At 40.1% G+C, this 25,083-nt stretch overlaps 8 protein-coding genes and 1 pseudogene across 11 annotated transcripts; 2 read left to right on the top strand and 7 right to left on the bottom strand.

Annotated features, from left to right (window-relative positions):
• The first annotated feature begins 736 nt into the window (after window positions 1–736).
• Window positions 737–4,262, top strand: LOC103320600 (S-adenosyl-L-methionine-dependent methyltransferases superfamily protein). 2 transcript variants are annotated; one of them, XM_089045713.1, is made up of 13 exons: window positions 737–1,080; window positions 1,185–1,243; window positions 1,369–1,419; window positions 1,524–1,662; window positions 1,935–2,020; window positions 2,199–2,297; window positions 2,477–2,551; window positions 2,676–2,820; window positions 3,024–3,085; window positions 3,195–3,282; window positions 3,511–3,594; window positions 3,729–3,890; window positions 3,972–4,262. In XM_089045713.1, exons 1-13 carry the CDS (start codon window positions 837–839, stop codon window positions 4,199–4,201), a joined length of 1,524 nt encoding a protein of 507 aa, XP_088901839.1. In that variant the 5' UTR covers window positions 737–836; the 3' UTR covers window positions 4,202–4,262. The 2 variants fall into 2 exon arrangements, with proteins under 2 accessions (XP_088901839.1, XP_008220530.2); XM_008222308.3 differs by having other exon boundaries at window positions 742–1,080; window positions 2,477–2,530.
• A 72-nt stretch (window positions 4,263–4,334) lies between these two features.
• Window positions 4,335–5,137, bottom strand: LOC103320599 (17.1 kDa class II heat shock protein-like). Its single transcript, XM_008222307.2, has one exon. It carries the CDS (start codon window positions 5,018–5,020, stop codon window positions 4,550–4,552), a length of 471 nt encoding a protein of 156 aa, XP_008220529.1. The 5' UTR covers window positions 5,021–5,137; the 3' UTR covers window positions 4,335–4,549.
• A 1,528-nt stretch (window positions 5,138–6,665) lies between these two features.
• LOC103320619 (17.1 kDa class II heat shock protein-like) lies at window positions 6,666–7,511 on the bottom strand (annotated as a pseudogene).
• A 1,081-nt stretch (window positions 7,512–8,592) lies between these two features.
• Window positions 8,593–9,468, bottom strand: LOC103320601 (17.1 kDa class II heat shock protein-like). The gene is given in 2 exon segments (XM_008222309.3): window positions 8,593–8,905; window positions 8,908–9,468. Coding segments are annotated over 2 exon segments (474 nt in total). The 5' UTR covers window positions 9,199–9,468; the 3' UTR covers window positions 8,593–8,722.
• Window positions 9,469–9,613: 145 nt separating this feature from the next.
• On the bottom strand, window positions 9,614–11,665 carry LOC103320602 (uncharacterized). Its single transcript, XM_008222311.2, has 2 exons — window positions 10,923–11,665; window positions 9,614–10,564 (listed from the first exon to the last, which is right to left on the bottom strand). Exons 1-2 carry the CDS (start codon window positions 11,550–11,552, stop codon window positions 9,722–9,724), a joined length of 1,473 nt encoding a protein of 490 aa, XP_008220533.2. The 5' UTR covers window positions 11,553–11,665; the 3' UTR covers window positions 9,614–9,721.
• Window positions 11,666–13,476: 1,811 nt separating this feature from the next.
• On the top strand, window positions 13,477–15,368 carry LOC103344227 (uncharacterized). Its single transcript, XM_008247849.2, has one exon. The coding sequence runs from the start codon at window positions 14,084–14,086 to the stop codon at window positions 15,122–15,124; it is 1,041 nt and encodes a 346-aa protein (XP_008246071.2). The 5' UTR covers window positions 13,477–14,083; the 3' UTR covers window positions 15,125–15,368.
• A 1,561-nt stretch (window positions 15,369–16,929) lies between these two features.
• AL4 (alfin-like 4) lies at window positions 16,930–20,298 on the bottom strand. Its single transcript, XM_008222328.3, has 5 exons — window positions 19,954–20,298; window positions 19,829–19,861; window positions 18,646–18,874; window positions 17,765–17,897; window positions 16,930–17,474 (listed from the first exon to the last, which is right to left on the bottom strand). Exons 1-5 carry the CDS (start codon window positions 20,048–20,050, stop codon window positions 17,205–17,207), a joined length of 762 nt encoding a protein of 253 aa, XP_008220550.1. The 5' UTR covers window positions 20,051–20,298; the 3' UTR covers window positions 16,930–17,204.
• Window positions 20,299–20,316: 18 nt separating this feature from the next.
• LOC103320658 (uncharacterized) lies at window positions 20,317–22,800 on the bottom strand. Of its 3 annotated transcripts, none has more exons than XR_016124201.1 (2): window positions 20,867–22,800; window positions 20,317–20,458 (listed from the first exon to the last, which is right to left on the bottom strand). XR_016124201.1 is itself a non-coding variant. In XM_008222369.3 (1 exon), exon 1 carries the CDS (start codon window positions 22,731–22,733, stop codon window positions 20,961–20,963), a length of 1,773 nt encoding a protein of 590 aa, XP_008220591.2. In that variant the 5' UTR covers window positions 22,734–22,800; the 3' UTR covers window positions 20,579–20,960. The 3 variants fall into 3 exon arrangements, 1 of the variants encoding a protein (XP_008220591.2); XR_016124200.1 differs by having other exon boundaries at window positions 20,407–20,547; XM_008222369.3 differs by lacking the exon at window positions 20,317–20,458 and having other exon boundaries at window positions 20,579–22,800.
• Window positions 22,801–23,006: 206 nt separating this feature from the next.
• LOC103320659 (uncharacterized) lies at window positions 23,007–24,774 on the bottom strand. Its single transcript, XM_016791508.2, has 4 exons — window positions 24,396–24,774; window positions 23,861–24,120; window positions 23,579–23,767; window positions 23,007–23,459 (listed from the first exon to the last, which is right to left on the bottom strand). Exons 1-4 carry the CDS (start codon window positions 24,772–24,774, stop codon window positions 23,118–23,120), a joined length of 1,170 nt encoding a protein of 389 aa, XP_016646994.2. The 3' UTR covers window positions 23,007–23,117.
• Window positions 24,775–25,083: the final 309 nt, after the last annotated feature.

Below are 25,083 nucleotides of genomic sequence, written 5' to 3'. Positions count from 1 at the left end.
AGCCATGAGATGGGTTTTTCCTTTTTCTTTTTTCCTTTTTTCTTTAGTCAAAGCTACCTATCAGTCTGATTTGAGCATTTCTCCCCTTACAAACGTCTCAAGCCAAGTCATTGAGACCCATCGTTCAATTTCAATCAATCCGTCAACAACAAGAATTAATCAAAAAGCTGATAATCCTTTCAAATTAGGATCAGGACAGCCGACAGCCCTTACGAAACGATTAACCAAAGGAAGTTTGTTGGTAACTTCCAGTGCCGTTGTTAAAGGGTCCACTCATTAACACAGATTTCCAAGGTCGAGCAAACCAAACCCTTTCTGCCTTCCTATCGGTTTCATTTCAGTCTTTGGAATCTTATCATGTCAAGATCAAGTTCGGCAGCTAAGCAATACCGTTGAAACACAAATTTTTCATACAATTTAGTGGGAGCTGTACGAAGAAACCAAAAACGGGGTCAAGGGTGAATTTGTCCCCTTGAATCGAAGCTCGACACCTTCTCATACATTAGAGTAATTTTACTTTTGTTGATACAATCGATATTGAAAGAGGTAAATTTATTATAGGATAAGTGTAACGATAAATATTTTTAACCCCTATAAGAACATTTCTAGAAGAACCTCCAAATTTTAATCCCGTATTACATTTTATTCTTTATTTTTAAATCACCCGCTACATTAGGGCAGTTTGAACCCAACAAACGACTAGGTAGGTACCCACCCTACGACTAAAAAAATAAACGAATAGGTACCCAACGACGTCGTTCGCTGGAAAATATATATCGGCGGTGCTTTCTTGTCACTGTCCCTTTCTGTGTTTACTGTGCTCTTACCGTGAGGCCATGGCGCGCCGAAAGCACAGAGCGACCCCGCCGTCTGCACCCGCCGAGAAATCGGATAACCGGCGTCACTTAAGCATGGAGAGGTCGGCTTACTTCGCTAGGAGAGAGGCGGCGAAGGTATTGAAGCTCGTTCTCCAAGGAGACGCCAAGCGCCAGTCCGTCGGCTCCATTAAGACGCTCGTTTACGGTCCCTCAGTGAGGAACAAGAAAGGCACGTTTGCTTTGATCTGTCAAACCCTAAAGTGTAAGTTCACGACCCTCGCCAAGTTCAGAAATGCACACGTTTTCATAGCTTCGGTTCTGTTTGGCCGCAGAGAAAATTGATTTTCTGCTTTTATCTGCTTTCAGATCTTTCGATAATCCAAGACGTGTTGAAGGCCGCCGACGTATTGAATAGCAAGTGGAAGGTATAAGAAGAACACGTTCTCTGTTATCCATGGAAATTAGAAATTCATTTATTGTTTATTTATGTATTAGTTTATCAGTTTGGCTAGCATTCTAAGCACTGAAATGGTTACTTGTGGTATTGCAGAAGCAAGACGAGTTAGTATACATAGTCACCTATGATATTCTTTTTGGCCAGGTAATGTCTTTTAGGCTGTCTTTTATACAGCATGAGCTTTTGTGCTACTAATTTCATGCCATGGTTGTAATTTTTTATATGAACTGTGAATTTGAAATCTATAGGTGAGTTCATCAGCAGTCGGGGATGCGGAGAAGTTTCTCATGCGTCGCAAAGAGGCTCTGCAGGCAGCTCTAGCGCGGCTTTTAGTGAAGAAAAAAGTGAAGAGTGTGGAAGAGTTGATAGCTCTTTATGATATACCTGGTGTGTATGTGTGTGTTTGGCTTCACATTGTTATTTTTACATTCATCTTGTTGAGCCTACTCTTCAGTTGTAGGACTACCAGAGTGAAACTGATGGAAATAAATTATGTTGATTTGCAAATTTGTATTTTGTAAAATACCAATGGGGATTATGGTATTGGGCAATGGAATACTGATTTGTTGGTTTGCCATGTACCTAAAAGTTTAAACTGCTAGTATGTGGACCAAAAATTAGGAAATTAGTTTTTGTTCTAACCCTAATTTCTGTTGCAGATATTTCAAATCCTCGTTATGTTCGTGTAAATACTCTGAAAATGGATGTTGAGACTGCCGTCCTTGAATTACAGAAGCAATTCAAGGTATTTCAGGAACTTTTATCGTTGAGTTTTTTTGTTAGAATGTGATTATGTTCGAAAGTATTTTGTTTGTTACACATTAGAAGTAATCTTATGATTGAGTTTTTCATGTGCTAGTCTTCTGTAGTTTAATCATTGTGTTACTGAGACACTTTTTCTCTTTTGGTTTTCTTACATATAGGTTCATAAGGATGACCTGGTTCCCGACTTGTTGGTTCTTCCACCGGGTAGTGATCTCCATGATCATCATCTAATAAAGAATGGAAATGTCTTTATGCAAGTAAGAATTTCGATAATCTTTTGCAAGAGTAGTTTTCTTATAAAATTTTCAACCAACCTTGATGTCATCTGATTCTTATTTGTTGAGGCACGGCACTGATGGTTCTGTGCCATTGAAAAATTTGTGTCTTAGCTGTGATAGAAATTTCTCATTCATTTGTTGATCATTTTATTACATAGGGAAAGGCAAGCTCTATGGTGGCAGCAGCCCTTGCTCCAAAACCAGAATGGGAGGTTGGTAAAGTTTGTACAGCAGTAATTACTGTGCACTCTGGTCACTGTCAGCAATTTTTTTCTTATGTTTCTAGCTAGGATTGGGGTTGAGAATTCGAGATTGATACAACAGTTTTATTCCTACTAAAGCTGATTTTCCTTGAAGGTTCTCGATGCATGCTCAGCTCCTGGAAACAAAACTGTACACCTTGCAGCTCTTATGAGAGGAAAGGGAAAGGTCATAGCTTGTGAGCTGAATGAAGAAAGGGTTAAACGTTTAAAAGAGACTATCAGACTCTCTGGTGCTTCTAGTATCCTTCTGCCTATATTATTTGTTTATTTTCATTTTACTCTCTTATTTCTTGTTGGAAGTAGTGGAATTACAGAAATCTTACTGTTGCATGAGATTTCCCATTTCTATGACTTGAGTAATATGAAATATGATACTTCCTCTTGTTTGCTGTTGCCTTATCAACTTAATATAATATGACATTTGACTTAACCTGGACGGTAGATATTAAGAATGTGCATGGAGATTTCTTAGACTTAAACCCTGAAGATCCTCCATATTCCAAGGTAAGATATAAATTAACTTCCAATCCTCTTTCACTTTTCTCCTCTTAGTTGCAATTACATGTTTCCAAACATCGCCCATGCATGCTTACAACCAAATTCAATTTTACAGGTGCGCGCCATTCTCTTAGATCCTTCCTGCTCTGGATCTGGGACTGCTTCTGCAAGATTAGATCATTTGCTCCCATCTTCTGCTCCAGGTAACTTCTACGGTTAGATAGCTCCATAAGTCTGTAATTGCTTGAAATTCACCCTATTGAAATATAATGACATAGTCTGCACCATCTGAGAGTGTTTATACGCCTCTGGCAGAAGTTTGGGACAGAAGTCTCATCCAATAATGAGAAAGGAAGTTTATTCAGTGTAAAAGTCTAAGTTCCTTTTGTTTTTGCAAATGAGTTTAATTCTTTGTTTTCTAAAATACATAGGTCAAGCTGCTGATTTTACCAGCACAGAAAGACTGAACAAGCTTGCGGCCTTCCAGAGAAAAGCTCTAGCTCACGCTTTATCTTGTAAGTTTGTTTCTCCATCAGATGTTGCCTCATGGTTTTTATTTTCCATTAATTCCAAAGACTCAACAATCCAGTTGTTGATAATCTGTGAGTATTTCAATGATATCAATGGATGTGTGTACCACTCTTGCCAGTTCCGGATGTTGAGAGAGTTGTTTACAGCACATGCTCTGTCAACCAAGTTGAAAATGAAGATGTTGTTAAATCTGTTCTACCACTTGCTGCATCCAATGGTTTTCAACTGGAAACTCCCTTCCCAGAATGGCACCGCCGTGGTCTCCCGGTTGTCGAGGGCGGTTAGTAAATTTTTAAACTTTCACAAATATGTTAATAAAAATGATCAGATATTCACATTTCACTGTTTTCTTGGCTCGCAGCTGAATGCTTGCTTCGGACTGATCCCAAGGAGGACAAAGAAGGCTTCTTCATTGCTCTGTTTGTCAGGAGGAGCTCTGGGAATCAGTCAGAGAAACCTAACGCCGACGGACACACTCACAGAGCTTCGACGGCAAAGAGAAGTTATGTGGGAGCTCATCTCAATCTGTTTAAAATGTTTGCACATGCGCATTTGAGTCGGCGTAATTGTAGTCATTGCGATTGTTGTTAAAGGGTCTGCCCTCAATTTTAAAAGTTTTATTTTGTTAATTAAGCACCATTTTAGGTCCTTAGATGCGTGTTTTCATATAATGTAACTAAAATGCCACACAAAATTTAAAAAAAGAAAAAAGTAAAAACAGAGATTGAAGAAGAAATATTACAACCATATGGTTCATTGATAAAAACCGCACTTCACAACTGATCAGAAAATGCAAAAGCTTGGCACACCAGAACACAAACAAACAAGAAAATGAAACACATCCGGATTAATACCAAAAGGCCTTAAAACCTACCCATTCCCTTATCATAAGCTATAAGCATAATGAAGCTCATAAACCCAAATCTCGGAGAAAACTCCTCAAGCAATCTTGACCTCAATGGTCTTGGGCTTCTTTGGCTCAGGCGGAGGCAGCTTCTCCACAGTCACAGTCAGGACCCCATCTTGGCAAACAGCAGAAATGGCTTCTAGATTGGCATTCTCAGGCAGCACAAACTTCCTCATAAACTTGCCAACCCTCCTCTCCATCCTGACATACTTAGCCCCCTCCTTCTCCTCCTCCCTCTTCCTCTCGCCAGAGATCACAAGCACATTATCGTCCTCCACCTGGACCTTGATGTCTCCGGACTTGAGGCCTGGCATGTCCACGACGAAGACATAGGAGTTGGGATACTCCTTGACGTCCGCCGGCGTGGAGGCCATGGCCTTGGCGTCGCGGACGTAGGTGCGGGTGGGGGCGTTGAACGATTTGTCAGGCTCGTCGTTGAAGTCCATGATGTGCTGCAGTGTAGAGAAGAGTGGGGAATCCAAACCCGCGATTCTCACGTCCATGTTTCTCTTTCTGCTGGCTGGAATTCTCGCTTTGAATTTGTGCTTGCTTAGTGCTTTGTTTGAACTCTGAAGGTGTCTCTGAATTTTTGTTGCTGTGATGGAGAAGAAGAGCGGGGGTAGTGGGAATTTATAGAGGGGATAAATTGAGGAACAAGGTGCTTAGCGGCGAGAGGAAATGGAAGGTTCTGGAGACACGTGGAATGAAGTAAGGGGTTCCAGTAGGTTCGCTTGCTTATTCTGTATGCGTCTAGAACGTTGTGGAAGGTTTAGTAGAGTCAGGGTCACATTGGTCATTACGGTAAACGTATTTTATTTCGTGAAAATATCTTCTCTTTTCAGTAGATAATTGGTGCAGTTCCTACTATTAGTAGTAAAAATAAAATAAGGGAAATTTGTATAAATATCACCTGAATTTTTAAGCATGTGCGAAATTACAATCTGAATTTTTAATTTCTACTATTAACTATTTTCAGTTTGTTTTTTTTTGTCTGAAAAACTATTTTCAGTTTATGTAGTGTTGCAATGTACCATTTACATTTAACTCTGTTAAACTTTCTGTTAAATTTAATAGCATTTCGGTCAATTTCTTTTATAACTAAAAAATTTAGAATTTCTAAGAGTAATAGAATTATAAATTTTTTTTATTTTTATTCATGCATCCTCCAACCCCAATTCTTCTCCGCCACCACCCAGTAGCTCCCTCCCCGACCCTCTGCGTAAACCCTACTTTATACCTCTCCCGCTGTTCCCCTCCCCCGAATCCAACAAAATTTGATGTAGGTTGTTGAAGAATTGAGTAATCAAAAGACAGATATGTATACTCTTCTTTGGTGGGTGGAGAGAGAGAGAGAAATATATATATATATATATATATATATAGGGTGTATGAAGACATTGCAGGAGGGCGGGGCATGGCACTGCGACATTGGAGTTGGAAGGAATTAGTGAGGCTAGGTTTTTTATTTTTTAAAATTATTTGTTTAATAACATAATTATGTATGTTTTAACATATTTAAATTTTATTGTTATAGAGAATTAACCGAAATGCCATTAAACTTAATAAAAAATTTAAGGAAGTTAGATATATGTGATACATTGCAACACTACATAAAATTTAAATTTAAGTGATAATCACACACAAGGCTAAAATTTAGGTGGTAATCACACACAAGGCTAAAAATTTCATGTGATATTTATGCAAACTTCTCATAAAATAAACTATTTATAACCGCATTTGTTTACTTTTTCCCCAAATTAACTAGTTAAAAAATTAATGTATTACTTTCCTTTAATCTAATTGTGTTCAAATGTATGGGTGAATTATAAACTGTTGTAATAGCTAATAGATATAGGTATAACCACCATTATTGATCAACGCATTTACATAAATGTATTTCAAAAGGAAGGGACATCCACATTCACTCATTAAGAAGACACAAGACGTACATCATGTACGGTACATGTGCCCCATGATTAACTACAACCTTCCACTCTTCTTATTCAAACAAAAAGCAAAACAAAAGAGACGAGACCAAAGCATACGATAATTACACATAACAGCACCCCAAACAGAGAACCATATATGCATGCACACAGCTTTATTTACATATACATAGTACATGTACCATACAGATCTTCAGTTACTGCCCCACAAAATTCATGCACGCCCACCAGAGCCCCGCCCGCCTTGCCCTTACCTGTCTTGGCCCCCACCTTGTCCACCTTGACTGCCATGTTGGCCCCCTTGTCCGCCACCTTGGCCTCCCTGCCCGCCGCCTTGATCACCTCCATGTCCTCCTTCGCCGCCCTGACCACCTCCATGTCCTCCTTCGCCACCCTGACCACCGCCTTGGCCGATTTGTTTGCCCTGACCGCTGCCTTGGCCGCTGCTTATTTGGACCTGAACAGTCTTGGGCTTCTTAGGCTCAGGCGGCGGCTTCTTCGCCACACTCACAGTCAATACCCCGTCCTGACACTCGGCAGAGATCTTCTCAATATCAGCATTTTCAGGCAGCACAAACTTCTTGAGGTACTTGCCAAGCCTCCTCTCCATCCTCAAATACTTAATACCCTGATCCTTCTCCTTTTCTCTCCTCCTCTCCCCGCTCACCACCAGCACGTTGTCGTCCTCAACTTGAACGTTGACCATATCCGGCCTCAGCCCGGGCACGTCCACCAACAAAAATATAGGCGTTTTGAGTCTCCTTGATGTCGGCTGGCGTGGCAGCCATGGCCTTGGCCTCGCGCACGTACTGGCGCGAAGGCGCATGGTGGCTGGACTGGTTCTGTTCGTCGGAGAAGTCCAGTAGGTCGTGCAGAGTCTCGAGCAGGTTTGGCTCGAACCCCATGTTTCTCAGGCTCACCTCCATACTCATATGATATTATATATCAAAATGAAAAGAAAAGCTTGGATCAATATATGAGATTTTGTTTGGTTTTATATAGCTAGGTTGAACTTGAAGTGAGGAAAATGTGAAGCGGTGTAGTTTTGGTTGTACATCTGTCGTGACAGATAGGCGCGCAAGTTTTGGAGTTATGTAATTGCTTGCTAATGACAAAGACAATCTTTGGTTTAGGCATTGACAAGTGTCTGTAGATTTGGAAGAAATGGGAGGAGGAGGTGTGAGGGTGACGCCAGATCTCTAGCTCTGCTTTTTGTGAAGTGATGAGAGCAGAGCAGGGATCGGTGTTTTTTGTCTGTAAGCCTGCTACGTGGTTGCTCAGACGGAGGTTTGGGATCCGCGTGGCCATGCCATCGCCTAATACAAAATGCATGAGCGGAGGATGTGGCAAGCCTACAGAATCTCCAAAGTTTATTATAATCATTCGTGGAACGACATTATAAATAGAAAGGAAATGAGAAAGGAATATTAAAAAACACATGATATATAAGTTCCAACTTAACTAGTAGTAGTAGCAGCAGTTCTAGAATGCTTGGCATTATTGAATGTGTAATTGTCTATTTGCAATGCAAGCCTTCTTATTTATTTAAGGAGTAATTATAATTTTGGTTACTCGGATTAAGATCGAATTAACTCTCAATTTTTCAATTTTAATAATCACATCAAGATCAATTGGGATATTCCTTTAGTTCCAATGCACGTGCTGCGTGTGTGCAGGGGCAATATTGCCATTTCACCCCAACCCATCTCTCTCCTTTTCTCTGCAACTTTTCAACCCAGCGAGAAACAGAGTTTGAGCTTAGAGGAGGGGAATCGGAGAAAATACAAGACATTTTTGTTTTTGTTTGAGGTGAAAATAAATGCTTTATCTCAACTGCATGTGCGTAATCATCAGACGACCTCAGATTTCAAATCCGGCGACAGGGTGGGTCTTCGTGGCTCCGGCGACGAGGCCAACTTTTTCCTGTGTAATTTATTTGAGTGATTCGATTGCTTTTGTGGTTGTTTGGATATTAGGAGATGGTAAGGAAGTGATGCAAGGCTTTGGAGAAGTGCGATGAAATGATAAACAGGCTGGGTTTGTTCTCAAGAAAAACCCACAAAAGTTTTAAGTACCCAACAAAAATCTATCTCACGACACAAAAATCAAAAGAAAAAGACAAACAGAGAAACAACACAAACAAACTTCGGATTTATTCAAAGTTGATACACACATGTTCTTCCCCAAAAGAAAAACCCAACACCAATGACATCAAGTTTCATTCTACTCTGAGTCACTGACTGAACTGACGAATGATTTTCAAGCAACATTGACGTGGATGGTCTTGGGCCTCTTGGGCTCCGGCGGAGGCAGCTTCTCCACCCTCACAGTGAGAACCCCATCTTTAGCCACCGCCGAAATCGCATCCAAATTGGCATTCTCCGGCAGCACAAACTTCCTCATGAACTTCCCAACCCTCCTCTCCATCCTCACGTACTTACCCCACTCCCCTTGATCTCTTCCTCCCGCCTTCGCTTCCCGCTCAGCACCAAAACGTTGTCGTTCTCCACCTGCACTTTAATTTGTCCCGCCTCGATTCCCGGCATGTCCACCACGAACACGTACGCGTTCGGGTACTCCACCACGTCCGCCGGCGTCGCCGCCATCGCTTTCGCGTCTCGGACGTACGCCCGAGACGGGTGGTTGTTGTTTCGGGGCTTTTCGGGCTCTTGCTCTGCCAAGTCTAGCATGTCTTCCAAGACCGCGAAGACATTGCCCACGTTTCTCAAATCCATGTTGAACGCAAATTGTTTGAGAGACTCGGATACTCGGATATATGAGGCAGCAGACAATCAACTAGTATGGAAAATGAAGGATGAGAGTGGCGCATTTATAAAGGGGTTGAGGAAATAACGAGAGAAAGTGAGAGATTTCTAGAGCCTACAAAGAAAAGCTGGCAGTTGTCTCTATATATCCAGAATAGTGAAGAAGGTTCTACTGCAAAATTAATCCTTTTCTAATTTAACAAACTTCAAAGAAAAATAATTTAAATTTCCTGTTTTCTCTTTGGGAGGAATTTGAACTTGAGTGTAAGAGACGAGGACAAAGCGGGACTCACTGCTCTGGCTAACTGACCTCTATGCGTTTCCCTCTGATTTTTAAAACAAATAAAAAAGAGCAACAAAAACATAGCACATATACACATAAGCCTTAAAATTCAACAATTTCCCTTCACATATGAGATAGTACCAGAATTTACAGGAATATAAATATATATATATATATATTGCCACAAAATTGAGAAAACAATCTACATATTCAAAGGTCGTCATTGTCCTCGTAGTCTACATAGAGTGAAGCATCTATTTCTTTCGGCTTGATATATCCATACTTTCTCAGAAGCCAGATGATCGCCCTTATCACATTTCCGATAAACACAGTCCCCATCAGGGCCATCCATATGATCACAGAAACTTGGGTCACATGATACAGATAATTCCTGTTCTGCCCTGGCGTCATGAATATCAGTCCAATGAAATACGTCCCTGTTAGCGCAGTGATTGCGATCCACATGGTCACCATCTGCAGCCACATCCACCGCCGCCGCTTCAGCGGCAATCCGCTCACAAGTAACAGAATTATGCTCAGAGATGAAAGGAAAGCAATGGTGCAGAAGATCATGAACTGTCCATATTGGATAGGCTCTGTGTAGGCCATCACCGACTGCCCAGCCTTGTGTGGACGCTCCACCGGGTTGCCATTGGAGTCTGTCAAATAGTCGTCCTGCCAAACTCCACCGGGTGGTGATATTCCAGACTGAAATGCCACTGTAGCGATTAGGGAAGACACAACCATCAATGAGCTTCGTTTCCTGCCCAACCAATCAATATGCTGCTGCTTCTTAACCATCATACTCATTTTCTTTGACATCAGTGGTTGCATTGAAACCGAGTTCGATGATTGCAATGTATCCAGTTCCAGATGATATATAATGGCTGCGTTCTTGTTCATTCTTTGAGCTCCAGCTCTTTGGAGGGACTCTTTGATTCCCAAGTCCCGTAAATCTCTGGAACTATGAGATAAGACGTCCAATGCAGTGAACCCATTTGCATTTTGGGCACTTACGTCGATCTTCGTATAAGTGAGCAAATAAGTTATAACCTGCACAAAAATTGACACCTTTTCTTCTCAAAACAAGGGAATGAAATTTCTAGTAAGCAATGCATCATAATAAAACAAATCATAAATTGGAATTGAAATGAAACTAGAAGAAACAAGGTCACGTCAAGCATTGCAGCTGATCACATTTGAGGCGAAAATGCTTGAAAGGGTAAGACAATAACAAGATAAATGTGACCTGGGGAGATTGTTTTTCTTCACTGTTTAAATTTGTTAACAATCAATTGAGCTACCTACAGCTATGTAACATTTATACACCTCTGTTCATGCCCATGAAATGACTAATTTAGAATTCACAAAAGGCTACATCTTTCCACAAAAAGGTAAAGACTTTGCGTACCTCTAATTGTTTCTTGGCCACAGCCACATGTAAGACTGTGTTGCCATCACCATCTCTCCAATTCACAAACTCATCGTCTCTCCCAATACATTCCACCAAAACCTTCAACACCTCCAACCTGTGATGCTTCACACACAAGTGGAACCCACTCTCGCCTCCGTGAGTCAACACCCGAATCACCTCCGGTCTGACTCGGGCCAACTCAGCCACCACCGCAACTCTGCCCTTGATCACCCCCAGATGCAGGGGAGTCAACCCATCGCTATCCCAGACCAAACACAGATCTGGGTTGACCAGCGCCAAATGCTTCACTATTTCCACGGACCCTTTTGCCGCCGCCAGGTGAAGCGGCGAAGAGCCGTGGGAATTCAACTCGGCGGCGAGTTCGGGCCTCCGACTCAGTAATTCTTTGGCAAAAGCAGAGTGACCCAGAAGGGAGGCGATGTGCAAGGGCGTGTCTGAGAGAGATGGGTTGGTGTTGTTGAGGATTTGAGGGTCTTCTGTGAGTAGTTCTAGGAGAGCAGGTACAGAGCCTCGCATGGCTGCTTGCTGCAACTCTCTTTCCATGGTTTTCTCTCTCTGTTTTGCCTCTTCTTCTTTCTGGTCGTCCAATAATCTAAGCAGCTTCATTTTTTCCCTCTGTGATGTTTGCGTGCGAAAGAGAAATGTTATTAACGGAAAAAAAGACGGACACGGCGACAGATGACCTGAAATTGACAGACGCCGTTAGTTGACGATGCCAGAGAGGGGATGTCAATGTTCCGGAAAATGTTTTTCATACATTTTTCGTAATTTTTTATTTTCATAGGCCCTCCTTCCTTCCAGGTCCTCCAAATTTGACCTGGCTTGAGTCAACACAACACAGGCAGAGCAATGGCTTTCATCTAGAAACTTTTTCTTTGCTGGGTCCCATTTTAGGTAGGACGGGTATTCTATTCACATTAATATGATATTTTAAGTTCGAGTGAAAAGTGTGACAAATAAAATAATGTAAGTTTTGCACAAGAGATGAAATATCATCACTAAGGCCAACAAAAGTTGCTGGGTGGGGAAACGCCAACTTGGAAACAACATATACAGGAAATTGTAACTCGAATGATTATAAGACACATTTAATCATCATAGGTGTCTAAAATTAATTATACTACAAATGCACTTAAACTGATGAAAGATTATAAGTAATGTGAGTTTGCCTAAGCCAATTGTGATGTGGTCATAATTAGTTTCCTTTGTCGGGGCCTATGGGCTTATGGCTCAATAGTAGAAATGATCTAGTGTGGATACTTCCATTAAATGAGAATAATATTGTTTTTATTCCTAACTAATAACACTATGATACGCGTGATAACTTTTCTATATATCATAGCATTATTGAGTGATATTCTGGTTGCACTCAAATTTTTCCAAGTGGGAGACAAGTTGGGTAAGAAATTGCAGCCTTGGGCCAAACCCAAGACATGGGTTATCAGAAAAGCAATGTGCCTTGTGATATGATTTGGGCCAAAAAAAGGAAGCCTGGAGCTCCGTCAATAGGTGGAGGTTTATGTAGTGATTATGGTTAGTAAGATAAAAAAATAAGGGAGGTGATTTTCCCTCTTTCTTTTTATCTACTTACACTCCTTTTTATCTTTTAATATTTTTTAATTAATATTGTTCTTTTTTATTTTTTCTCTTTCCTATTCTACTCTTACCCTATATTAAGGTTTTGATAACTGAAATTAAGAAAAGTTAACAGAAAATAAAATATAAAATATAAAAAATCTGAAAAATGGATAGAAATGTAAGTATTTGAACGCCAAATTCTTAGTTTTTTTCAAATCAAGTATGTGAGTACTATTTATATTTTTTGTAGTTAACTGATAATAAATTTTTTGGGCTAACATATAAATATGGTAGAAGAACCAAAGAATGCTAGTACCAAACTGTCTTTAGGAGTTTAGATATGCAAAGGGCAAGATATGCACAATATTGTTAGATTTTTATTCTTTCATAATATTAGTAAGTGATTGTACATGTTTACTAAAGAGAATTGTAGGGTAAAGTTAGAACAGTAAAGAGAAAAAACAAAAAAGGACAAAATTAATTAAAAAGTATTAAAAAGCAAAAAGAAATGTAAGTGAAGAAAATGAGACGGGAAAATCAGCTTCCAAAGATAATATGCGAATTTACTAATTAAGGTGGCTATGTAAAAAAGTGGGGTCAAATCAATAAATATTAAAGGAAAAAGGTCAGCATGTTAAGAATTTCGTATCTAAAGATCGAAACGAAAAATAAAACTCCTATCTCCATTTGTCCAAAAAAATGATTTAAATATAGGATATCGAACCTAGTTTTCATTGAAGCTTTGATGGATCCACGACCGCAAGCCCACAGGTCAAGTTTCAACCCATATTTGTTAAAAGTGGATCACCAAAAACACAGTAAGCAGCGGCTCCAACCAAACCCTAACCCGGTTAATATCTTGGAGAGTCCTCGAAATGATAACCGACACGTGTCCGCTTTTATCGATCCGAAAAACCCTCGCTACACTCCATAAATCCTGTCCTCTCTGCCTCGCCTTCAAAGCCCTCTCTTTCACCCTCTCTCTCCTCAATCCTTCTGCTCAATCCACTTCGCTTTCTGTGAGACTCTCCACTCTCTCTTACTTTAGATTTTCGCAGCTGGGTGGTTCGTTCCATCTCCGCCGTTGCTTTTGCAGAGATGAAGTTTTGAAGATGATGATGAGCCCTGATGATCTTCCTCAGCTGGTAAGAACCATCACTACTGATTGGGGTTTTTACATGAAGAAATGTTCCACCCATTTATGGTGATCCACGTACGGTCCCTAATCTGGTTGCGCAAGAGGAAAAAAACCAGCACCCAACAAAACCCTTATCCCAATTAGTCCAATAGCTCTCAAAGTTTTTAACTTTTAACTTTTTCTTTGGTGTCAAAGGAAGTCTTAGTAATAGTCCACTTGTAAAGTTCCGAGATTGCATTTTTACTTCATTTTCCGTCCTGTATTTCTTTTTTGCTTTGCTATTTGTAATTGGGTTGAGACTTTTTTTTTAGCTCAGCTAAAAGTTAAGTAGAACTAGCTAGTTGTATACAAAAATTTGTTCTAATAGTTAGTTTGGTAAAGAGGGATTTTGGATCTTTAATTAATTCTAAAGGTGGCGAAGATGAGCTTGAGGGCGGCCGAGAAAGATTCGGCTTCAGAAATTCATATCCCAGCCGATATAGATTGGCATATGCTTGACAAGTCCAAGTTTTTCTTTCTGGGTGCTGCTTTGTTTTCTGGTGTTTCAGCTGCTCTTTATCCGATTGTGGTCTTAAAAACCCGTCAACAAGTTTCACCCACTCAAATTTCTTGCCTGAAGATGTCTTGTGCTATGATGCGCCATGAAGGTCCTAGAGGGTTTTACAGAGGTTTTGGTACCTCTCTCATGGGAACCATTCCTGCTAGAGCACTTTACATGACAGCGCTTGAAGTTACCAAGAGTAATGTTGGTACTGTAACTGTTAGATTAGGCTTTTCAGATACTACAGCAATGGCTATAGCTAATGCTGCTGCAGGGTTGAGCTCTGCCATGGCTGCCCAATTAGTTTGGACCCCAATTGATGTTGTGAGCCAGAGACTTATGGTTCAGGGCTGCAGCACCAGCAGCAAAAACATCCTCCCCAATGTGAGTTCCTATAAGTATAGCAATGGTCTTGATGCTTTTAGGAAAATTGTACATGCAGATGGGCTGAGAGGATTGTATAGGGGATTTGGGATATCAACGCTGACTTATGCACCGTCGAATGCGGTTTGGTGGGCTTCGTACTCTGTTGCACATAGGCTCATTTGGGGTGGTTTTGGTTGCTATATGTGTAAGAAAGATGAGAGCGGCTCAGCCAATAGGCCTGATTGCAGGGCAATGCTGGCAGTGCAGGGGTTGAGCGCAGCCATGGCTAGTGGGGTTTCTGCTTTGATCACCATGCCACTGGATACCGTCAAGACCCGGCTGCAAGTTTTGGATGCAGAAGAAAATGGGCGAAGAAGACCACTGACCATAATGCAGACTGTGAGGAATTTGGTGAGGGAAGGTGGGTTTGCTGCTTGTTACAGAGGGCTCGGGCCTAGGTGGGCTTCAATGTCAATGTCTGCTACAACCATGGTCACTACCTATGAGTTTCTCAAGCGGATGTCGACTAAGAGCCAAGGGAGCTACCCATCTTGACTTGAGCAGTCAAATGGAGAGAACACAGAAAGAAGTGGGTTTTGATTCCATTTGTTGCAAATTGTTTTAGCCGTTGGCAATACTGCCCTGCCTACTTGCCACCATATGGGATATTGTAAATATGTATAGTGTAGTTTTCTTCTATATTTCCTCCTCTTTTTTTCCAAAAATTCATGTATCTTGCCTCTTCCTCTTTCATCTATGTTGTGCAAGTAATTCAATTTTCCATGGTTTGACTTGACTATGTGTCTGTGTAGGGGATAAATGGAAACTTCTTGACATATTATAAGGATAATATTCATATAGATCATTGCCCCCAAATAAATTAGATTTGTGAATTTCTCACATCAGGCAAATGATGAACAAGAGATTGGGAAATAAGTGAAACTTATTATGCTTAAAAGCCTGAGTTTTGGATTATATGCTTGGCGAAATGTATATTCGGATCTCTGTCATATTGATATAAGGAATCTGTTGATGCAAGACATTTGACACATTGTGTAAAATGCTAATTTTCTGGCAAGCCCACTCGCCATCCAGAAATAAAAACATAGAACTCTTGTGCACAACTTGATGAGTGGGGTGGGTGGGTTTTGTTGCACTATCTCTGTCTCTCTCTCTCTCATTAGACTCAAATAAATAAATCTTTCCCCAAAACCCAACAATTGGCTTGGCATGGCACCCATCTGTTTAGATTATGCATTGAATTCATCGCTTCATAGTTAGTTGCTGGCAAATTGTCCAAGCAATGAACACATGGACTTAAGGCGATGGAAGCTTTTATGTGACTAAGCATCTCAATCTGGATTAGAAGTAATACAAAAATTAGATTAGTTTAACCTTCTGTCAATGGTGGTGTGCGGTGGAAGAATCTGAAGACCAGTGAAACGTGCATGAAAGACAGCATATAATGCGTGTGTAAGAACGAGGGGCTTTTGTTTTTGTTTTTTTCTTTATTGTGGAACCGAAACTCGAAACTCGAAACTCGAAAGGGCAGCAAAAACCAAAACCAGGGGCTAAACCTGAATGCAACGCGGTGCAAATATCTAATTCTATGGATCATCAAATCTTAGCCACTAGTTATTATAAATTCCTATGGACCATCAGATGCAAAGCCACTAGAAAGAAACAGTGGGCCTCACAAGCTCTGTCTCCTCTTCCTTTCTCTCTCTACCGTCTCAGCTTATCCTCAATGCGTGACATGTCTGAGACTAACTGCAAAAGTCCCAATCAAGAAGGACCACTTTATGAAAACCAAGATCCCATTAGGCATTACACTGTAACTAACTCTCAATTGGGCGGCCGTTAAAGTGAGCATGAACGACAAAGATCATACGACCCAAGATCATGCATAGGCACTAAAAATACCAGCGCCTCCTGCTAGTTAGGTCTCACGGTTTCGGGTTGCTCTATAATCTACCGACACCATACCAGATGAACATGTCACAAAAAGTTTGTTTCTATGCAAACCAGAAAAGAGAAAAACTGTTTGTTCTATGTGTATATCGCCTCTTACAACAATCCAGTCATGTGTTTGGCACATGATCACTCGTTGCCAGCTGAATAATTCAATTTCTTGACACGTGATCACTTATTGCGAAAGGATAGTATACATGGAGGAGTAAAATTACCCGCCAATCTATTTTTGACCAACTATCGGGTCCATAAGCTCAGTCACTGAAATTTTTTCAACGGAGGAAGCCATTGGTGTCAGCAAACAAATTTAATTCCAACTTCAAAAACCACACACCCAGAAAGAAGTCTAAGCCGAAATAAGACAGAAGATGTCAAATGATCGATAAAAGTTGAGAAATGGGCTGTTAATTTTATAAACACTAAACACATCATGCATATAGATAACAAATCCCACACTGACGAGACGAGGGGAAAATGATTTCCAATCTCAATTTAAACATCCTGGCAGATGATATCTAAAATAAATAGCAGACTTGCAACCTACACAACATCCGAGATTAAATATCCTAAAACTACAGGCATGAGACCAACTGACAACCTGACCTACGAGACAATTAGCTGTCAACCACCCTAATACATAAGATGTCAACTTCCTCAGAAACCATTAAGGCCGGGCTCTCTTGTTGGTGCAAGATGGGCATTTGTACTGCTTAATATGCTCAGCCCTAGCTGGGGTGATCTTAACGCACTTCCCATGGAACCACTTCTCACAGATGTCGCAGCAAATCCAGAATTCGTCAGATGCGTAGTTCTCTCCACAAGCCCCACACAGTGTCTCACCATGCTCGTCCTCATCGTCATCTTCCAGACCCTCCTCGTCCTCGTCCTTTGATTGCACTGCCTTTGTATACCTGGGATGAGGCTCAGAACCACGCTGCATTTGCCAACACAATAAGTTACAAGGTGGCCAGGTTGTTCAGCAAACCAAAAACTAATAATGTATTCATCTTTTACTCTCATGTTGGCATGAAATCACAATATTTCTAGACATTTCACAGTTTATATTTTGAATTGTAGATACGTAAAGAAGAATGCAAAGTTTCCACGTTTGCACAGTTATCCCATGCCAAAAGACAACTTAAAGATTCTAGCACAACAATTTGAAGTTGAAAATAGCAACTAAATTATGAGATTCAGAAACTAGAAATCCAAGTTTTTCCGAACCTTAGAGTTTGATTTAGATCTGTTGCTGCCATGATTTGAATTTGATGACTTCTCCTTCACTTGTTTCTTAACTGTCCCTGTCACAACCTCGAATATTGTTGGAAGTTCATTTATCATATTAAAAAGGCGTTTCCTGCAAAGCAGATACCAACAGCATAATGGTAAGCTAACATGAAGAACCTAAATACAACAGAAATGCAAGACAAAACCAGAAAAGAGCACACAAAAATAAATTTTGAGTTGTAGTTAGCAGACTCCAAGCAACCAAATGAAGGCTACAGTACCTAACTAGAACATTATCGAAAGGAATACAAAAAATGACCCTCCCTATTCCTTTTTCATTACAACAAAACTAAGCCTCCTCTTTAATTGGTGTAATGCATCAAAAATTTAAATAAGAAAAGCTAAAAGTCAAACAGCTTCAACTAAATTCCCAGAAAGATGTCAAAAAACGTAACCTGACTATATCATGAACACCTTCTTCATTTTCCCAAAGAAGAACAGACCCAACCGCTTAAAACAGCTGTGAACAGTAGGCTACAATTTATCAACTTTACTAGTGCTCAATCAAAAACTTATATTTGTAGTATTAGGCCATTGTAGTTTTCCTGAAAAGAAGAATACACAGCAAACAAACATATGCATGCGAGCACACAACATGTAACATTGCAATGTAATAGCACATAATGAAATCAAACTAGAGATGAGTACTATTAAACTAAGAGTAGGTTCCAGCAAACTAGAATATAAGGACAATGATTAAACAAAACACTAGCCTGACCTAAAAACAAAGTGATGACTCACCTCTGAACTAAAAGATCTGAACCCATTAGAATCATACAGAGTCAAACCACACGTTAATATTGTACAAAGAGCCATACCTATCAGCCTTATCAAATCCGAACCTAGCACCAAAATAAAATGCCACTGCAAGTAACCATGCATCACTGTGGACAGCAACCAAAGATAACCAATCCTTTTCTTGCATTCCATCTCTTGCAAAGTTAATACCAAGTGCTGGCTCCGGAAGCTCTGGAGGAACCTCCTCAGCAGGTAAATTAACTTCCCACTGCTCGGTTGGAAATCCATAAAGGCAAAGATTCTCCTTCTCTGTCATGAAGGATGTTTAAGGTACTATTGCATGCTCTATGAAAATCAAGGAAGCAATGAAGGTATGACAGAGAAGCACACATAGGATCAACCATTATGGAAGCATTAAACTGTTGCATTCACATAGATTTTTCACCAAAACAAAGTATGAAACTTGGTTCATAATTTCCTTTTTAAGATATTCAAACAACTTACTTTAAAAGCAAGCCAAAGTAATTCAACTTAAATTCTGAAACTTTAATAAGATATATAAACACAAATTAAATTCATTATTAGTAATTTTTAAATTATAAAAATACTTACTAAATTTGCACCCACCCAAGTTGATAATGCATCTTTGAAAAAGAATAATAATTTCTTCACATATTCTTCCAAGGTACTCAATAAGAAATTTGGTATTATCTTAGCAATATTTTCAACTACTACAAGAGGTCAAACATAGGCTTACGTGTGGTACATGCTCCCAATCCCAACTGAAAATAAGTAGAATGCATTAATCGGAAACTCTAACAACCACTGCATCTCTAAGCATAACCTAAAGCAATGCCAATGTATGCAAATTATCAACAACGAGAAAGGGCAGACCTTTAAGCCTAGAAGCTTCTACTTCCATAAATATTTTTTTTAAATGAAAATTAAATGCAAACAAAGATACAAGACTAAAAGTAGAAAATTGTTAGATAAAAATATAAATTAAAATGAGATTAATTATAGGTTTTCTTTTCATGAATTACTTTAAACAAATTTTTTTTTTTAAACATCTCTTTCACACACGTGTTGGTTTTTTTTTTTTAATAATAAAAAAAAGTACCAGAAATGATTGAATAAAAACCCTTATTCAGTATTGATTAGAAAAAAACACATTCTGTCAATAACTAAACAGCGCCCGCACCAAAATTAACCACTACCCAAAAAAAAAAAATGACAAAAAAAACTGAAGGAGAAATCCATTACCAGGGTCACACTGCTGAAAAAAGTCTTCGACCTCTGCAAACACAAAAAAGGAAAAATCACATCGAATTTCCATAGCTTTTACGGAGAGTAGAAAGTTGACTAGAAGCGGAAAAGATAAAATATACCGGTGGTGAGAGCTTTAATCATGGCGGCTCTTCGACCTTTGAAGTCTCTGAAGACCTCCTCAACCGTACGCGGGTTGTACAGAGCACCCGCATCCATGTCTTCTTCACAATTACAGAGACACAGAAAAAAGCGAAAGACTGGAAGAAAATACCAAAAAAATGGAGGGAAAGGTTGGAAAATATTTGACCTCTGACTCTGATGAGTGAGAGAGAAGGAGTTTTGTGTGTGGGCGTGTGTGAGAGACAGAGAGAGATGGTGCGGATTTAAATCGGAAGGAAATGGATTACTAAAGTGGATTTGATAAAAGAGCGAAGAGTCCGTGAGGATGATGAGATGAGACTGGCCCAACTATTTGCAAAGCCGAAAAGCCCTAAACACGATTAGTTCTCAAATTAAGACCTTGCCACGCTGGCAGTGGCAGTGGTTAATTACTGTTCCTCTGATTACGATGGTAGTGGGCCCGGGTTCTGAGTTCGACGAGTTCTCCAGGAGTGGGCTGTGGTCCTACAATGGCAGACAGTGATGTGGACTTTTGGGTTAATTGTCGATTTCTTTGGGAGAAATAATTCGTAACTTCCCAACTTTACCCGTGGCTGCACCGAAAAATTACAATGGGAAAAAAAAAAAACAAAAAAAACCAATGAAGACGTGACATCTTCAATCTTTCGACGAAAAAAAATATTATGTACATGTCCATTAGTAGTGCTGCTTATGCATTATAGCAAAATAAAATAATATGAAGACAGAAGATCATCGTGTAAGAAAGCTGAATGTGGCCAAACCATTTCAATTGATAGTTTGCATTGCACCAGATGAATGCCAAAATGCAAAGCTTCTTCCCTGACTGAAGAACACAACAAGGAGTCTGAAACCCAGAAAATTTGGTTATGTTCAAGATTCCAGGAAACTTACTCGAGCTTTGTGATCATGTTGAAGGAAATGATCAGGCATGCCATATAGAAGCATGGCAAATCTATGTTCTTGATCATCAAGAATTTTCACTTCTTCATGACTCCATTCTATTCATCTTAATCACTTGCCTATTAGAACTTGGATCACTGCTTATATCAAGTACCCTCTTTTCTAGCACACTTCTGTAACTATCTACATCAACCACTGTGCATCTGTTACACATATCCTCAAATATCCTCTCAGCCTCAAGGACCATCCCTTTTGCACACAGCTCCTCGACCAAAATTGAAAAGCTCTCCAAACTAATAATATGATTATTATCCAATGCTCCACAGAAAGCCTGTATTGCCATGTTCACATTGCCATCCTCACAATAACCCATAATTACACAACTGTAGAGGGCGGTATCAAGCTTGTGGCCGTTCCGAAGCATGTCACCAACAAGCTCTTCAACCTCCCTCATTATACCTCTCATATTACAAAGACTACATATCACTGTGTTATATGAAAAGAAATTTGGAGAGCAGCCCATTTGGTGCATCTTCTTTAGAAGAATAATGGCTCTTTCAAGGTCCCCGTTTTCGACAAGAACCTTGAGCAGTTTGTTAAAGCTTGAAACACTTGGCTTTAGGCCTCTCATCCTCATTTCCCTCAAAATGGACATCGCTCCATCCGGTTTTCTCATCTTACAGTACTCATTAAAAACGACTCCATATGCTTCCACATCCGGTTTCATCCCATGATTCACTATATCTTGAAGATGCTTAACTGCTTCGTCAGCCTTTCCAACAATGCAAATCCCTTTCAATATGGCCGTATGTGTAGCTATATTGTCCTTCACACCATTTAACCTCATCCTTGTCAACATCCTCTTTGCCTCACTAACATGACCACTCAAACAGAAACCATGAATCAACGCATTGTAAGTAAACAGATTAGGCTCACAACCCTGCTTCTCCATTTCTTTCATACACTCCATTGCCTCCTCCAACTCACCTTTCTTACAATACCCATCAATCAAAGTTGTATACGTTACCGTATCAGGCAAACAATGCTCACTCTCCCTCAACTGACCAAAAACTCTCCTCGCACTATCAAAATCACCCTTTAGACAAAACCCATGAATCATAGTGTTGTAAGTAATCAAATTTGGCTCGCAAGTCATTTCATCAAACACCTTCTTGGCATTCTCAATTTCACCCCTTTGGCAAAACCCTCTAATCATTATTGTACAAGTCCATACATTCGGATTTACCAGAGCTTCCTTAACAATCTGATCATAAATTGCCTTAGCTAAATTCATTCTATTAGCCCTAACCAGCACACCCAGAATCGCATTATAAGAAAACAAGCACCGCCCATTCTCAATCGACTTCGCCTTGTAAAACCAATCTATGGCGGCTCTGATATCGCCGCAGCGGCCATGAGTTGTGATGAACCTACCAAGCATAAAATCATAGAGTCTATTGGATTCTTGAAGGAGTGAGGAGGCAGTGGAGAAGAGGGAGTGGGAGAGAAGAAGCTCAGTGATGGCCAAGTAGCAGTTGTGGGTGTGAGAATAGTTGTTGGGATTAGGATCAGGGTTTGAGGACCATTTGAAGAAGAAGAGGGCATGGTAAGGATTGGGCTGAGATTTGATGACTTGGATAACTAGGCTTGGGTTCAGGTGAGGTGAGAATTGGTTAAGGGAGGCTGAGCTGACGTTTGAGGGGTTAGGGTTTTGTGGATCTAGGGTTTGCAGAAGGGAGGTTATGCAGGTCAACAGAGAGAGATTTGTAGAGGGGTGAGATGGGTTGGTTAGGGCTCTAACTGGCGTGGCCATTGATTTTCCAAAGAGCCTTCCTCCAGAGGAAGAAGATAGTGACATTGTCTCTAATTGGAGGGAACATATTTCACTTTTGGCACTTATGAATAACTTAAGCAAACAGAATTGATTTTGCACAAGCACTTTTAATTTACATAACAACTACTTGGTGTTGTTAATGACAATAATTGGTATACAAGCACTTCCAAACATAAATTCGACGATAAAAGTTAATCTCGCTTTCATAAATTTAAATAAAGTAGACGACTGATCCTAACATATGTCATACAAGATAATTAATGCAATTAGAAAATATAATTTTTAGCATTACTCGTATTTGAAAGGAATGATATATATTACATTTTCCCCACTTTATTTACATCATGATTCTTGTGACTTGATTTGTAGAGGTGTGAGATGAGCTGCAATTGTCAAACTACAAAATGATCACCATGTTTTCGGGGGACAGGAGCCACTTGGCGGCCGGAGTACTGTTGTGGCGCGAACAGCTTTCGGAGCAATGGGAAGTAAATGGTTAGACCAGGCCATGAGGTGAAGCTGAACTCTTTCCATCTGGTCAATGGCCGAGGCAAGAGTTTCTTTAATTTCTGTGTGATCACAACAGTGTATGAGCCCCGCAGAGCTAACATGTGATGGCATCAAGCTCTTGCCCTCTAACCTAGACATCACAAGCTGGTGGCCACTTGCGTATGCTTCCTCATGAAGGCTGCCAAGCCCACAACGATCAGCAGCTGAACCTTTTGTCACTGAGTGAATGCAAATCAGTCCCTGCACTTGTTTTTAAAGCATAACAAAATGAAAGTTTAGTGTATCAGTCTGTCAAAGTAGTGGTATGCTGCATTTTTCTGGTAAGTTTTTCTGAACAAAAGTGCATGCAGGATTCTAACCTCGTCAGTGCGTTTGATGTCCAATCCGAACCGCACTTCACCAGGTTGAGGTATCAAGTCAACTAGCATTTCTGCAGCTCCGGGCATGAACCAGAGTCTAATGCCTTGCACTATTTGGACTGTTGTTGTTGTTGTGTAATTTTGTTGCCTACCCCAACTCATATCCTTTCCTATCAAATTATTCTTCTCCTTCAACAAAAAAGAAAAAAAAATCTAATTAAAACGGAGAATAAAATGGTTACTAACTAGCAATTCAAGATGACTAAAAAGAAAGATTGATACCGATGACACGATCTGTTCTGTTTGAATATTAACAAAAACAAGAGGAACCCCTGAAGCAACTGCTGCAGAAAACCAAGCCATGCACCTGGCTGTTGTGGCCTCAGTGCATTTCTCGCCTGGCAGTGGCATGAACAAAATGGAGCTAACAATTGTGCAACGTTGGTCAGGCAAATAGCTACCAACTTTCATCTTCCAGTCATATTTAACTCCCCTTTTGTTATATCCTCTGTACACCACGTTTACCAAACTCCTGCTCAATTCTGCAAAATCAAATAAAACACAGATCACTCAAGGGCACACTGGTTTCAGATGAATAAGAGTTTTCATTGTCTGATTTGTGAGGACCTTCCTTAATTGTCTAATGTTAGACAATCCAAAATGTTATGTTATTAGACCGTGAATCATAACCGCTGTTTATGTGGGATCAAAACAGAATGTGTGATCCTAATTCATAGTATGACAACATAACATGTCCCATATCTACAAGAGATCATCACTATCTTTACTATAAAAAATCTGTCAAGGAAAAACCTACCCTGAAGCTCAGAACATTGGTCTGAGGTCAAGTCCCCCAAAATTGCAACATGTCTGTCATCTGTAGCTGCTCTAATGGTATACCTTCTCTGAAGCATCGAAATCTTCTCAGCCACGACACAGGTCTGGAGCTTGAGTGTGCTCTCACCCCTTCTCACCTTGACCCAAATGACCTCAACATGGCTGAACTTAGCAAGCTGTGAGGTAAGCTCTGACTTGGCTTTGGTAGGCACAAAAAACTCATCAGCAATAGTATCACTACTCTCAGAATTATAAAACCCTTCAATTATATCTCCAGGCAATGGCATGCTCTCATCCCACTCTTCTGGTTCCTCTTGCTTCACTTGTTTCACACACACCAGTGTCTGAGCACTGGCCATGTCTATGTTCTTCTTCAAAATGCAACAACTGCCTCCCATAATCTTATCGATCGAATTCACTGAAGATATGTTTCATCGATTTCTTAGGAATCTCCATCCATTTACGAACACTTCAAAGTTAATCTTAGGTTACTACGTCTTACACATTATAGTGAGGGAACTTGGCCATCCCATTGGGGTCTATATATAATCATTATATTGAGATAATACCTAGACAGCCAGCTGGCCGCTCTACATGGATATTGATGTGAAAAATGGATTGGGAACCAATAGACTAATTAAGAAAAAGAGTTGGTTAAGTACAAACAA

The sequence above is a fragment of the Prunus mume genome, linkage group LG2, assembly GCF_029339155.1.
Source record: "Prunus mume cultivar Tortuosa linkage group LG2, ASM2933915v1, whole genome shotgun sequence".
Lineage (NCBI taxonomy): Eukaryota > Viridiplantae > Streptophyta > Magnoliopsida > Rosales > Rosaceae > Prunus > Prunus mume.
Note: the sequence above shows the minus strand (reverse complement) of the source record. Positions and strands in the feature narration are given on the sequence as shown.